General features: G+C 41.4%; 1 protein-coding gene across 1 annotated transcript; it reads left to right on the top strand.

Moving 5' to 3' along the window:
- The first annotated feature begins 284 nt into the window (after positions 1-284).
- Positions 285-5,096, top strand: trhrb (thyrotropin-releasing hormone receptor b). Its single transcript, XM_034125120.1, has 2 exons — positions 285-1,326; positions 4,101-5,096. Exons 1-2 carry the CDS (start codon positions 544-546, stop codon positions 4,524-4,526), a joined length of 1,209 nt encoding a protein of 402 aa, XP_033981011.1. The 5' UTR covers positions 285-543; the 3' UTR covers positions 4,527-5,096.
- The last annotated feature ends 9,804 nt before the right edge of the window (positions 5,097-14,900 follow it).

The raw sequence follows: 14,900 nt of genomic DNA, 5'->3' as shown, positions 1-14,900 counted from the left end.
CAAATTGTTGCCTATTTTTTAAGTTGTGTATTCATTATTTAAAGTGTAACCTGATGTTTGTTCCTCTCTTAATACACATAAGATGAGAATGACACAACGATGCTGTTTCATGTTGGCGTTTGAGCAGCTTTGATGAGGGGGAGGTCCGGTGAGGAAAATGTAATGATGGGCTAATCCCCTCGCATGCGTAATGAAAGCTTGTGCCAAAAGCAGGGCTCAAAACCAACGTGCCATCTGCCTGACAGACACACTTTGTTCTGACGAGAACACTGCGACGCATCGCTTTTTACGCACCACACCACCGCGGAGGTACAGCTGATTCCCAGCAGCTCTTTGACACATTATGATATTTGGAGTATTTTCACGTGCAGCACACGTTAAGGTGCTATTCTGAGCTTTTTCAGATTGATAAACACTTTTCCCGGACCTGCAGAGTAGATTGATCTCCTTCCATCGCGCGTAAAAGCTATTCGGTGCGCCAGGAGGCAACATCACCGCTTAAAGAAGTCAACTTTTTCTCTGATTTTGAGACAAATCATCAAGATGGAAAACTTTACAACAGCTCGGGAGCTGAACCACACTTTGGGGGTTTGGACGGACAACAGCCTCCAGTACAAAGTGATAAGCAGTGTGCTGCTTTTCGTGATTTGCGTTTTAGGATTCGTTGGCAACGTTATGGTCATCCTGGTGGTGCTCACTACCAAACACATGAGGACTCCCACTAACTGCTACCTGGTGAGTTTGGCGGTGGCTGACCTGATGGTGCTGAGCGCGGCTGGCTTACCCACAATCACAGAGAGCATCCTCGGATCCTGGGTGTTCGGACACTACGGGTGCCTCTGCATCACCTACTTCCAGTACCTCGGGATCAACGCCTCCTCCTGCTCCATAACCGCGTTCACCATAGAGAGGTACATCGCCATCTGCCATCCCATTAAAGCGCAGTTTCTGTGCACCCTCTCGAGAGCCAAAAAGATTATCCTGTGCGTCTGGGCTTTCACTTCCCTGTACTGCGTGATGTGGTTCTACCTGTCAGACATCCAGGAGCTGGTGTACGACAACATCACCATCATCACGTGCGGATACAGAGTGTCCAGGAAGTTTTACCTGCCCATCTACTTCTTTGATTACGGAGTTTTCTTCGTGGTGCCGCTGATGCTCTCCGCGGTGTTGTACGGACTCATCGCCAGGATCCTCTTCAACAACCCGCTGCCCTCCGACCCCAAAGACAAGAAGAAGAACGGACACAACAACCACAGCAACACCAAGAGGACCAGCTGCAAGAACTCCCGCCACTCCAGCTCCACCGCCACCTCCCGCAGACAGGTGGGTGCTGCGACCCTCACACACTGTGACACATCCTAAACCAGGGGTGTCAAACTCAATTTCATCGTGGGCCACATTAGCATTATGGTTGCACTCAAAGGGCCGGTTGTAACTATATAAATATACATATATAAATACATAATATATATGAAATAATGTATTATATTATATTATTGCCTCTGCATTGGATTTGTATTGGATAGGGTAATAACTTCATAATTAACTACGTCTGAAAGCAGAAGTCTAGGGCAAATAATTGCAAGTCTCTTCAGTGCTCATGTCACAACATGAAATGCATTGTGGGACATATCGTTTATGGACAACATGCTTCTGTAAAATAAGATAAGATAAGATGGACCTTTATTAATCCTCGTGGGGAAATTCAGTAGTTTAACAGCAACAGGGTGAGATTGAAAAACAGGACAGCACAGATTCACACAGATTAATAACATTAAGGATAAATCAAAGATAAAAAATAAAAATAAGAAATAACTATAAAATAAGTAATTAATTAAAATGAACATATATATATCCTGTAAAGTGGCATGTAACCTTATAATAAACGTATTATATTCTTTGCAAGCTCTTGCGGGCCACATAAAATGAAGTCGCGGGCCGGATTTGGCCCCCGGGCCTTGAGTTTGACACCCCTGTCCTAAACCATTGAAAAGATGCTGATGCTGTGTCTGAAAATGTCTGAAAAGTGCAAATACATTGTCCTTGTACTTGAGCAAGTAAAAGTTATAGTAATGATTTTACACATGACATAGGAATACATACAATAAAAAAGTGTATAAAATATTTGAAATTATTTTAACTTCCACCAACTATTATAGAAATGTGTTACACACTCACAAATGCATTACTACAATTATGGTTTAAAAAAAAAGTATAACACTCAGGAGCCTTTTTCTCTGCATATATAATTAAGTACATTTTACGAGTTACTTATCCACCCTTTTACTGAACAGTTGTACTATGATATTTAATTGTAATAGGGTATTTTTGTAGTGTGGATTGCATACATTTAGGTAAATACTCTCATCACTTTTTCCACCACTGTAAAAGACTCAAAAGAATAAAACTTCATTTAATGTAACTTAAAGGGGACCTATCATGCAAAATGCACTTTTGTACGTCTTTTATACATGAATATGTGTCCCCGGTGTTCCAGGGAACTCACCAAGTGTCAGAAAACACAACCCTCTCTATTTTCCTCCATACCCAAATCTCTAAAAAAGGGGCTGCAACGGATCTGATAAAAACTGATCCAGATTTGAACACTTTCCTGACGTCAGGACAGTGGCGCTACGGCTATTGGGCCAACTCCACCAATCAGGAGGAGACAACCACGGCATTGCCGTTCGAAAGCACTGGAGACGTTGTAGTACATATGCCAGGCCTCTACATGGTGCTGTTGCTCACAGAATCAACCCTTGCTAAAACAGATCTAAAAAATGTCAAATTGAGCAAAATGAGGCATGGCTAAAATGCATGATCTGTTTGGTATTTTGAAAAAAAAAAGTATAAATATGCCTTATATAAGTATGGTCCTACACTATATTATTCAAATATAGCATGATAGGTCCACTTTAACGTTATAATTAACTAACCAATTGAATTTCACTTGAAGAACCTAATGATTTCAATAGGGCTATTCAAGTGTTCCTACTGGGTAGTTGATTTAGCTGAACAAATATATGATACACTGATTTAAAGATGTCTCTTTTGCAATGCAAGGTAAGGGGAAAAGGTATTTTTGGGCTCAAATTATATTTTGTCTGACACGGTCGTTGTAGTATCACCGTTTGGCCACTGGTTCACAGAGGCTTGCTATAGAGAGGCGAAGTCCCTCCCTTTCCGGGGGACCTCCATGGGACCTTATTTCGGAAAAAGTATGTATTGAAGTCAATGGGGAGAGAAAGATTATCTTTCGATCCCGTTTGAATTGTGCCACGAATTACACATATGATGTTTGTCAATTTAAAAGATCATTTTGCAAGTCAAAAAAATAAAAATGTGTCGTAAAACTGTAAAGTAAAGGCCCGGACACACCAAGCTGACACCAAAGAACTGACACAGACGGACCCCCGACTGTTGTGTCGCCTCGCGTCTCTGCGTCTTGGCCATGTGTCGCACTGGAACACACCGCAAAGACGTCAGCCGACGGCCAAGAAGCCCGTACGAACTGCGCATGCGGGAGTGGCAATAACAACGGCCAAAATCGGCTTGGTGTCTCCGGGCCGTAACACATTTTTTTGTGTGAAACGCTCAATGAACTACATCTCTGGTCTCAGACGGATCTCTGGTCTCAGACGGGAAGCGAAAGAACGAGCAAGAGGTATGATTACTGGTATGATAACAACCTGGTACAAAGCACACAGGCATCTTGTTAAAGTACATTTATTTTAGCTATCTCTTATATTTAGTGTAGGGAATAAATCAGTTATGACATCACTTACGCGAGTCTGGGATTTATAGTCTTTCTAGTTGCGTATTTTTCATAGTCTTATATTTCAACAGTTTTACGACAAACTGTGACTTTTTTGACATGGAAATGATTTTTTAAGATTGACAAACATCATATGTGTAATTCATGGCACAATTCAAACGGGATCGAAAGATAATCTTTCTCTCCCCATTGACTTCAATACATTATTTTTCCGAAATAAGGTCCCATGGGGCGGAAGTAGATGGGCGGGACTTCGCCTCTCTATACAATAAAGAGTTTTATTGCAGCAGCAGTTCCTATTTCTGCGTGTCACCCCCTACAGGTGACCAAGATGCTGGCTGTGGTGGTGTTCCTGTTTGCCACGCTCTGGATGCCGTACCGCACCCTGGTGCTGGTCAACTCCTTCCTGGACCGAGCCTACCTGGACAGCTGGTTCCTGCTGTTCTGCCGGATCTGCATCTACCTCAACAGCGCCATCAACCCAGTCATCTACAACGCCATGTCTCAGAAGTTTCGCGCCGCTTTCCGCAAGATCTGCGGCTGCAGGAGGAAAGGCTCGGATAAACCGGCCGCCTACAGCGTGGCCCTGACTTACAGCGCGGCCAAAGAGACGTCCATGGTGGAGAGCACCGACCCCTTCACCACGGAGCTGGAGGAGCTCACGGCCACCGACGATCTGCTGTCTGATCAGAAGATGATGTTCCCCGACCCCTGCGTGTACGAGAAGGAGAATTTCAGCGACGCCTGAGCTTCGTTTGCGGAGGGTCAATCAAGGATTTGAAAAAGTTGACTAATGTAGTCCGTTGAGTGGAATATGGTTTCCTGAGTGCCTGCTGACCTTTTCAGAGCCAGAGATGTAAACACAGATTACAGTCGCTGATGCGTGATGGCAGTGTTTGAGGCACAAAGCCCAGTAAAGGTTTGAAATGAAATGAAATGAAATGAAATGATGCCGGACATTGTGAAGCAACAAACACGGACAGATAAGCACCCTCTTATTGCACAGCTGTTATCTTATCCTGGACCTATAGTAATAAACTGAGAATGAGTCCACAAAACATGAATGTGAACACAAAATTCTCACTTGAGATGTACGGTGTAAATAACTCCAATACCCAGAAATCCTGCAAACTGACACGTTTACCATCATAGCCGCTCAGTGATGCTCATACCAAAGGATACCAAAGAGATGACAGAAGCAAAGAGAAAAAAACGCAGAATTGAAGGAGTTGAATTGCCTCTTCATGTCACGATTTACCATTATCCAAGAGTGAATTGACTGCACTGTTCATGCTGAATTTCAGGAAGGGTGTTTTTCCTCAGTTTCAGTGTGAAGAGAATATCTTTTCACACCAATAAAACACCTCACCCGGTGCAGCTTTAATAACTGTATGCCCCATGATGTTTTCAGGGCAGGCAGCCCATTAAAGGTCACACCTGAAGCTTCATGGACAGAACTGGCTCAATTATTATTGTGAAGGACTGCATGCGCGGCCTCGAACAAGATGAGAAAACCGAGACAGACTGTACTGAGTTTGTTCAGGAGGACCGGGTACAGTCTTTATATAAAGATCTCCTGACGCTTTGTTAAGATGTTCTTTTGCAAAGCGTTCACTGAGAGGGGAAACAAGTTCATAAAGTACTCTGTAAATTAAATGCAAAAAGTGCCATAATAAAGTTTATTATGTGTTGTTTCCACAGTAACATCCAGTTTCTAAGGCATATTTTATAATATGTTATTACGTCATTCGTAGGTACAAAAAAATCCAACATTTTATAATAAGACAAATGCAAGAACAACCTTTAGTTGCTGTTTATCATTCAGTATGAATAGATTTGCCTTACGTTACTGTATATCAGCCTGGAAATACAATTTTGTCCGTTTACTTGAATATATGCCAATGCCAGAATGATATATTATATATAGTGTCTATACAAGTCACTTTAAACTGGTTAGAGCAAATATACCACTCCATCCAAAAAGAAAATTAAATATACAAGTAGACCCTCTATTGAATAACGAAAGGGTGCAAAATAGACACCAAAATATATGAATTCATCGATATTTACAACTATTCAATGTGTTGAAATTTGCACCTGAAACCACACCCACCTGTGAGAGAAGTTAAACCACAAAAATAAGACTCAATTCCAGTAAATAACAAAAAATACTACAAACAGATAGCTTTGCCTCTTAGCATGTTCAACTGGTATTGTTTTTGGTGCCACTGTCATTTTCCTAAGAACTGCCAACAGGGTGGGACGTGTGCCAAAACAAACAGCTCAACAGGGACTTTAATAACATCATATCTGTCCATTGATTTGTATTCAAACAAACAGATTGCCGTTAGCAACCTGGCTAAAGTAAAACAACCTATAGTATTAGTACCTACGCAGGTTTTGTTACTTACAGACCTAGCTTAGTAGAAAGAACATTTATTTCCTCCTTCTTTGCCTTAAGCAGGGCTATTTAGCCAGGTTGCGTTCCCGTAGTCAACATTACCCTGGATGTTGCTATAGGAAAGCTTAGGACTATTATTGTGAAAGGGAGTTCCTGACCTGGAGGCAGAGAGAATTGCAAAGGAAACTTAAATCTGATGGTGTCATTATTCTACAACCATAACATTGTGCAACATTGACTTCATAATGATAAGTTAAAGCAAAATGTTATCTATTGCTTCTTTAATGGATGTATTTATTAATAATTTAAAAAGAACAGTTATTTATCTCAGCTGTCTAATAGTTCACAGTTGTAAATGTTAATAAACGACAGCCTTATACAAATGTATAAAATATGCCTTATTAAATGATGGTACTGTACTGCCTTCACATTTGAAATCATTTGTCTAGAATTCTCTCTCGAAAAAAAAAAAGTGTTTAATGTTTATTTTATTGTGCTGCCTCATTGCTTCACATAGTAAAATAATGTATATAGCGTTACAGATTAACATAATATATTTCTGCTGCAGCACCATAAGCTCCATCAAAGTGTTCACATTGAAGTGAAGTGAATGTGTGGGTCCGTACTTTGTGTCATGTGAACTGTGGATTTAATAAACCGTGGCTGTGCTGTTTGGCTCTGTAGTTGTGACAGCTCTCAGTGAACACGGCTGATGGACGTGTGATGCTTCAGACATGAGGCTGTGTGTGGGGAATGTAATTGGGCTGCAGAGGAAGACGAAGCTCTCGCTGTGAAACGGGCTTCACTGACTGCTGTTTGTGAAATCTGTCAGATAAAGACCACAGCTTGTGTTTAATGATTGTACCAACACTGTAAATGCCTTTGCATATTAGAGTCATGCATTAGTGTGTGTTGCCTGTGTATTTTAATTGTTATTTATGGTGACTCTTCTGTTGTCAGGCAGAAGCTATCTGTATATTTTTCTCTAGCTTTTATTATTGACCATTAAAATGATATATAATATTTTGTGATTTTGCTGAATTTGGAAGCTGCTGCCTTGGTCTTGCTTTTTTAGAGAAATGTGATGCAGTGGGTAAGTTTGATGGTTATATAGAAATTGCAAATTTGTATATTTTATGTTCCAAATAAAGTTGTTAATCTATTAGATTATATGATGTTTTTACACATTTCTGGGTACAGAACTGTGCATTTTGGGACGTAACATCACATTTTATTATAAATTACACTGATGACATGAGCATCCAAGATTTGTATAATCAACTGTTCCTTCTGCTCATTATATCTCTTCACCAACACCCACACTGAGCAGGTCTGGGCTGTAGTCAAAGGACAGGCAGGAGAACATTCCAAAGAACAAATCCAAAGTGTCTAAAATTACTTTTCTTTCTTGGACATTCATTCAAAAATACTCCTTGCAGCCAAAATAAATGTTTTCCTTATCAAATTAAAGATATTAAGTGCTACAAAAATATGGCGTTAGTGCACCAGCTATACGTCAGGTGGTCAGAAACCTTCTCTACACATTCATGTCAGAAACACAACTCCAAACAAATGCTGATGTCTCTCTGTATTGGACAGATGTATAAATAGTAAGGACGTTGATCTACGCCTTTTTCAACTGCTATGTACCTGTTAAAGTCAATTCAATTGATCCTTTCATTTGTTTTACGTCAGCTGTCAAACAGGTATTAATATTTCAGCTCAGGGTGAACGTGTCCTGCATTTAGCTTTCATGTCTGGTGCATGGTCATTCACCATAGGCGGAGAAATGCAATACAAATCATTTATTAATGTTATTTTCAGATAGGATGAATGTATGTTATTGATAGTTTATTTATTTGAAGTCAGGACTATAATAATTGTGACTCTGAATACTAAAATGATTCTTTTAAGATGTTCTAATATATCCCATGGAGACAATAAATGATATTCATGTACCATAGTGATTTGTTGACAGACAGCTCCTTTGACATCAGACTTCAGCAGAATGGAAATTGACTGATGTTTAGTATGTAAATGTGTCAAAGCACAGCCAACATCCATCACTTTAAATTAGACATAACGATGTCAGGCATTTGCATTCAAATAGCCCCCCCTTCCAACATTTACATAAACACTGCACTTCCATCTACGGCGCATCGGCCAATTTAAAGTCTGAGAACAGTTTCAGTGAACTGCTAATTTACTGCCATAGCGCAGGCTTTACTGCGTGAGTGGAATTTCAAAAGGCTTCATACAATTTCTCTGGAATGTAAATAATGTTTTGACGTGTGCCAGCCCACAACGTGTGCACAGATGCTGCTCTGCTGTCGGCTCAAGCTTCAGATGTGAGACAGTCTATAAAACACCTTAGAAAGAAACTGCATTCACTTTTAGCCATTCCTCATGACAGTTTTTGATTTTCCTTTATGTTACTTTAACCCCATTTAGTCTATACCTAACATTAAAGGGGCCTTATTATGTTTTGGGGTTTTTTCCTTTCCTGTAGTGTAGGTTTTTTCTGCATGTTAATGATCTGCAAAGTTTAAATCCCTGTGTTCCCTCCAGATCAGGGGTGGGCATTTTACGGCCCGCGGGCCACATCCGGCCCGTTGGCCGGCCTTGGCCGGCCCGTGTGAGGTTGATCATAAATTATAACATAATGAAAAAAACAGCAACCTTTTCAAAATAAAAGCGTAAATACTTTTCTAACTGTGTTGCTTTTATTTTGAAAAGGGCACTGCTGTTTTTTTTATTTATTTACGTAAACGCGCATGCCGTGAACAGCTACGAGTGATGCTGGCCGGCTAGTCCTCGAAATGTCCGCTCAGGGCAAAAAAAGAAAGATCGATACTGAATGCCGCGTTTTCAACAAGACATGGACCGCTAAGTATTTATTTACAGAAGTGAAAGGTAAAGCTGTGTGTTTAGTTTGTGGTGCGCAGGTCGCTGTGTTCAAGGAGTACAATTTGAGTCGCCACTATGCTACCAAACACGCAGATAAATACAAGAACCTGTCTGAGGAAGAGCGGGCAAAGGGGTCGGATGCTTTGCTAGCTAAGCTGCAAAGCCAACAACACATTTTCACAAAACATTCCACATCCAGAGATGCAGCTGTCAAGACGAGTTATGTCTTAAAAGTAAACCGTTTTCGGACGGAGAGTTCATTAAGGAGTGTTTGAAAGTGCCGCTCTCCCGACGCACTGTTATGAGGAGAATTGAGGACATCGCGGGAAATCTTGAGCTTCAGCTGCAGAACAGAGCGGTCAACTTTGACTTTTTTTCCTTGGCTTTGGATGAGAGCTGCGATGTACGTGACACTGCCCAGCTACTCATCTTCCTACGTGGGATAACTACAGACTTCAAAATCACGGAGGAGCTGGCAGCCATGCAGTCAATGAAAGGTACAACAACAGGGAGTGATTTGTTCACGGAGGTAAATGCATGTGTGGAAAAGTTGGGACTGAAATGGGACAAGCTGGCAGGCGTGACAACGGATGGTTGTCCAAATCTGACAGGGAAAAATGTTGGACTATTGAAGGGAATGCAGGATAAAGTGACAGAAATTAACCCTGATTAGAAATTGGTATTTTTGCATTGTATTATACATCAGGAAGTGTTGTGTAAGTCAGTGTTAAAAATTAACCATGTTGTTGATGTTGTAACTAAAATAGTTAACTTCATCAGGGCAAGAGCATTGAATCACAGACAGTTTGTTGCACTTTTGGAGGAAAGTGAGACTGAACATCGTGACATACCCTACCATGCAGCTGTCAGGTGGCTCAGCCTGGGCAAAGTGCTGAAAAGAGTATGGGACCTGAGAGAAGAGATTCAAGACTTCTGTGTGAAGAAAGGAAACGACATCCCACAGCTTTCAGATGCAGACTGGATGGCAGACCTTGGTTTTGCTGTAGATGTGACTGCACTAATGAGTGAACTAAATGTCAAACTGCAAGGCAAGGGCCTTTTTGTGCATGACATGTACAGTGCAGTGAAGGCTTTCATGAGAAAGCTGCAGCTTCTCTCAAGCCAAATGGAGGACAACATTCTCACACACTTGCCAACACAGAAGGAAGCCACACCATCAGCTGATCACCTCCAGAGGTACTCATCCATGTTAGAAGCACTGCATGGTGAGTTTTCAAGGCGATTTAAAGACTTCAAAACAGTTGAGAATAAAATGAACATGATCTTTTCCCCATTTACATGCCATGTGGATGATGCACCCAGTGATGTTCAGCTTGAACTCATTGACCTGCAGTCTGACACACTTCTGTCAGAGCACTTTAGGTCAGTCTCACTGCCTGAGTTTTACTCTTCCCTGAAAGAGGAGAACTTTCCACACATCAGGAGACGTGCTCAGAAGATGATGGTCCTCTTTGGATCTACCTACATATGTGAACAGACATTCTCAGTGATGAAGTTCAACAAATCCAGATACAGATCCTCTATCACTGATGATCACCTCTCAGCTGTCCTTCGCATATCCACCTCAGACATTGAACCAGATTTCCGTGCACTTGTTCAAGCCCAAGACAGACTGGATTTTTCTCACTGAACAAGTCAAATTAACTGAAAAACAAAAATCAAAAGCACTCATTTCTTTTTGTATAAAGCTGATTCATTTCTTATCTTTAACATACTGTAAAACACCTTTTCAGTATTGGTATATTGAGCAGAATTAAGTTCAACTTATTTTTGATTCGGCCCCCCAACACAGCTTGAGTTTCTGAAGTGGCCCCTTGTAAAAAATAATTGCCCACCCCTGCTCCAGATGGAGTTTCTCTCCCCCCCCCCCCGCCTGAAACGCCTCCATTAGTTTCCTTGGTTTACTTACATAATTTAGGCCCAATCCCAAACCACTCCCTCGACCCTACCCCTCCGTGACGGAGTGAACTCCGTCTGTAGCCACACTCGCAGCTGAATGAAGTTCCCTCCATTAAGGGTTAAGGGTATAAATACAGCGCACCGCATTGGGACGGCCTCCCCTCTCTCCGGCAGAAACAGGAAATGCCGTAACTGTATGTAACAACGGTTTCAAATCAGCATCTCTTAGACCAAAAATGTAAATTAATAACTCAAATAAAACTCCAAACAACTTTAATTGATTTTTATAAGCTTCTTAGTTTTTGCAACAGTCTGTAAATATACACAACTTTATAATAAAATGCACACATTGACCTTTTTCTAGACTAAACACAGGTAGTGGTAGTTAAGAAAATATGAGGCTATCATGAGGTTGTTAACATCGCAGTTTATCAGTGGATGTTTGCAGGAACTGTTTGTAAACAGCGTGTTTCCTGACGGACACACACAGCGTTGAGACCGGTCAGGTAGAGACCGGTCTCCAGTCAGCACCGCTGCAGACTCGCTGTTTGAGGGCTTGATAACTCACTCCCCCTCCACACCGCTCCACACTCGTTGGTTTGGAACAGCACTTATGTGGCGGACCCTCCACGCGAACGCGCAAACGGAGGGGTAGTGTGTAGGGGTAGGGTGTAGGGGGCGTTTCGGGATTGGTCCATAGTGACAAATAATGACGTGCTTCTGTTGGCTAGCACTCCAACCCAATGTATGTGATAAGGGGGCGGGACATGTTTAAGCAGTTGACAACAGAGCTAGCCAGCTTACCAATCAGAGCAGACTGGGCTCTGGTTTCAGACAGAGGGTGAAAAGTATGAACCTGAATATGAGCATAATATGTCCTCCTAACCCCTAGATTCCACCGGGTCCGTCTGCGCCGCGTTGCGGTTTTGGTCCGGCCTCCTCCGGCGTCATACCCTACCAGGCGCGTTTCAGAAGCATTTCAGAAGCGGAGCGTCTTGCCTGCCGGCTCGCAGTTTTGGTTGATTTGGGCATATTTCCTGGACAGGCTACTTTGTACAGACAAAGTTAATAATAACTGTAATATTCCAGTTATAAACGACATGAATCAAAGATGTGTTGCTGTATTTTAGTGGTAAAAAAATGCATTCATCATCATAATTATTCTATATATATAATTTACACAGTGCCTGTAAACCGGAGGAGAACGCTGGCATTTCTCCTCCTACTTGAAAGACTACGGAGGGATAGGGTCTGCAAAATTAGTTTGTGTGTGTGTATATATCGTATATATATGCTCTGAACGTTCCACTTCCTGCCTGCCCGACCTTACGTTACGGCTGCGCCGCGACAAAAATAGGATTCGATCCTAATTTTAGAGGAGCCCTGCGCCGAGACGCTTCTGGGACGCTTCTGAGCCGTAACGCGCCGCGTGTGGTGGAATAGCACCCATTGACTAAAGTGGCCGCGATCGCCGTGAGCACCGCGGCGCAGCCGTAACGCGCCCGTAACGCGCCCGTAACGCGCCGCAGACGGACCCGGTGGAATCTAGGGGTTAGAGTGGTTCAGGAATAAGTCCTAAAATACGGAAAAGAGTTAGGATGTTACCACTTCAGGTTCTCTTACCTTGAAGTCAAATATATTTGTTAAACATGCTCTTGGCTAGATGCCTGAACGTAGGTCTGTGGTTAATACAAGCTTAAACATTCTAACATATTCAACATGAAATACGTCAGTAAAAACTCCATTTGTGAATGGCTTAAACTTCTGTCAATCATAGAAAAGGTGGTTGTTAGTAGGTGACTAAATAAGACTAAACATCACGTCAAGCATTAGCCACCTTTAGCTTAGCGGTGGTGACCATAAGTCATGTGACTGTGATGTAGTCCGTTTATATACCATAACGATAGTTCTTATAATCCTGGCAGTTGCGTTTACGCTTCAAAAACGATAATAGGGGTTTCATTATGTAAATATGAATCCCTATTTCAAGGTCTGTCTCCAAAAATATGTCATCACTGCACCATTTGATAGGTAGTGCTTTCAGTATACTTTTAAAAACTCAAACTTTGTCTACACAAAAACATTACCAAACACAGCTATGCCACCACCATTGTTTGACTGACAGGTGATTTCTGGCAATTGCAGAGCAGAAACACCACAGCAATTATCCATTAACAACACAAGGACAAAATAAAGAACCTGCAGATTGAAATGACTCTCTTGAATATGACAGGCTATAATTAGCAGGCGGGCTGGGGGCCTTGATTAGATAAATCACAGCACTGCCCCTCTGGAAGTGAGCATCCTCACTATAATAAGAAGAAGTCTGAATCAGTCATAATGAAGTGTCAAAACAGACAAGGTGCAGAGGAGGCACTGAAGTGAGAGGAAATGGAAAGGGAGAAATGTAGCACAAGAGGGCAGGGGGAGAGAACATGAGGGAGGATGAGCAGGACATTCTTCAGGTAGACGCACAGAGCTAGAGATAAGATACTTTCTGGATCATTAACTATGCAATAAAAGGGGTTCAGCACAATAAAAAGAGGGTTGTTCTTTGATAATGACACTGTAATGTTCCTTAGGACACACTGGACAGAGACGGCAACAAAGACAAAGGGTGGTGTAATTACAGCTCACGCATTCTCTTTTTATGAATAATTACAGAAGAAGAAAACGCTCTGTTCGAGGAAGAGTCAGATCTCCAACTTTTCATCATAGAGTTACAGTAATGAAACCAACTGCTGCAAAGACATCAGCTAATTATATATTTGACCCTATATTTTAGGGATAGAGAGTGGCATTATTCTGCATTTGTATTATTGTCATTAAATCCTAAATGACCAACAACATCAAGGAATTGATCCACCTACCTTTGAGTTGAACTGATTATAACTCAAAATGCCTAACTGGGTGGCATGTCCTTTCATTACAATGAACAAGGGCACTACATTTGATTTTGAATGAATCATAATGTAAATTCACCCTCCTGTTACCGCTAATACAGACCACAGCCTATGTGTATTAATCCACAGAGAGTCCTTAGCAAACCTGGGGACAAATTACCTTTGCTAAAAACTACAGTTCCCGTCTTTTGTTGGAAAATACTTTTTTTGCAAACAAATAGTAGTTTTGGTCTTTTCGTGAGATTTATTGATCATAAGAAAAATATAAAAGTTACCAGCTTCTACTTTTAAAGCTGCTCTAACCAATATTTGATATCAACAATGGATCAAAAGACAGTGTGTAATGTGACAGTAGGCGATAGATAAATTGATGATACAATTTGTTTTGTCTTCCCGTTATAGCCCACAGCTAGTGTTTAAAGAATAGTTTGACATTTTGTGAAATGTGCCTGGACTTAAATAGTATCAATATTATGATAAATGTAAAAATACCTCCTGTAGCTAGGAGCTAAGTATAACAAAATGAAATGGGGGAAACGGCTAGCAGGCTCTCTGTGAAAGTAATAATACCACCTACAGTACCAGACCATATAAATCTCACTTTCTTACACACTGTTTGTTTGGCTTATTTTAATTTAAAGGTGGGGTATGTCATTTATTTCAGAAACACTTTTTGTTATATTCCATGGAATGCTCTTAACATCCCGATAGCAATGAATACATTAAATGCTTTGACAATAAATACATTAAAAAAATGTAATCTGTGGAAGCCGTGGCGCTGTAAAAAGCACGACCAATCATCTGAGCCGGCCTGGCTAAAATAACTGGATGGCCTACCTGCCTGTCAGCCTTCCATCTGTGCACAAACTTATCTCGTGCCCTCATTGGTCATGTGCGCGTTCGTGTGTGTTGGAGGAGGGGCTCTGTAAGGAAGTGGCCGATTTTTTCCGGCTGTTGGTGTTTCTCAATCGCGAGTAAAGCTGCTTCAGAG

Source organism: Trematomus bernacchii, unplaced genomic scaffold (assembly GCF_902827165.1).
Source record: "Trematomus bernacchii unplaced genomic scaffold, fTreBer1.1, whole genome shotgun sequence".
NCBI lineage: Eukaryota > Metazoa > Chordata > Actinopteri > Perciformes > Nototheniidae > Trematomus > Trematomus bernacchii.
This window is presented reverse-complemented; position numbering and strand designations above follow the sequence as displayed.

Excerpts from the sequence above, each read along its gene's own strand:
- trhrb (XM_034125120.1), top strand. The coding sequence starts at position 544 with ATGGAAAACTTTACAACAGCTCGGGAGCTGAACCACACTTTGGGGGTT. Across the intron at positions 1,327-4,100 it reads CCGCCACCTCCCGCAGACAG|GTGACCAAGATGCTGGCTGT; the intron begins GTGGGTGCTGCG and ends CACCCCCTACAG.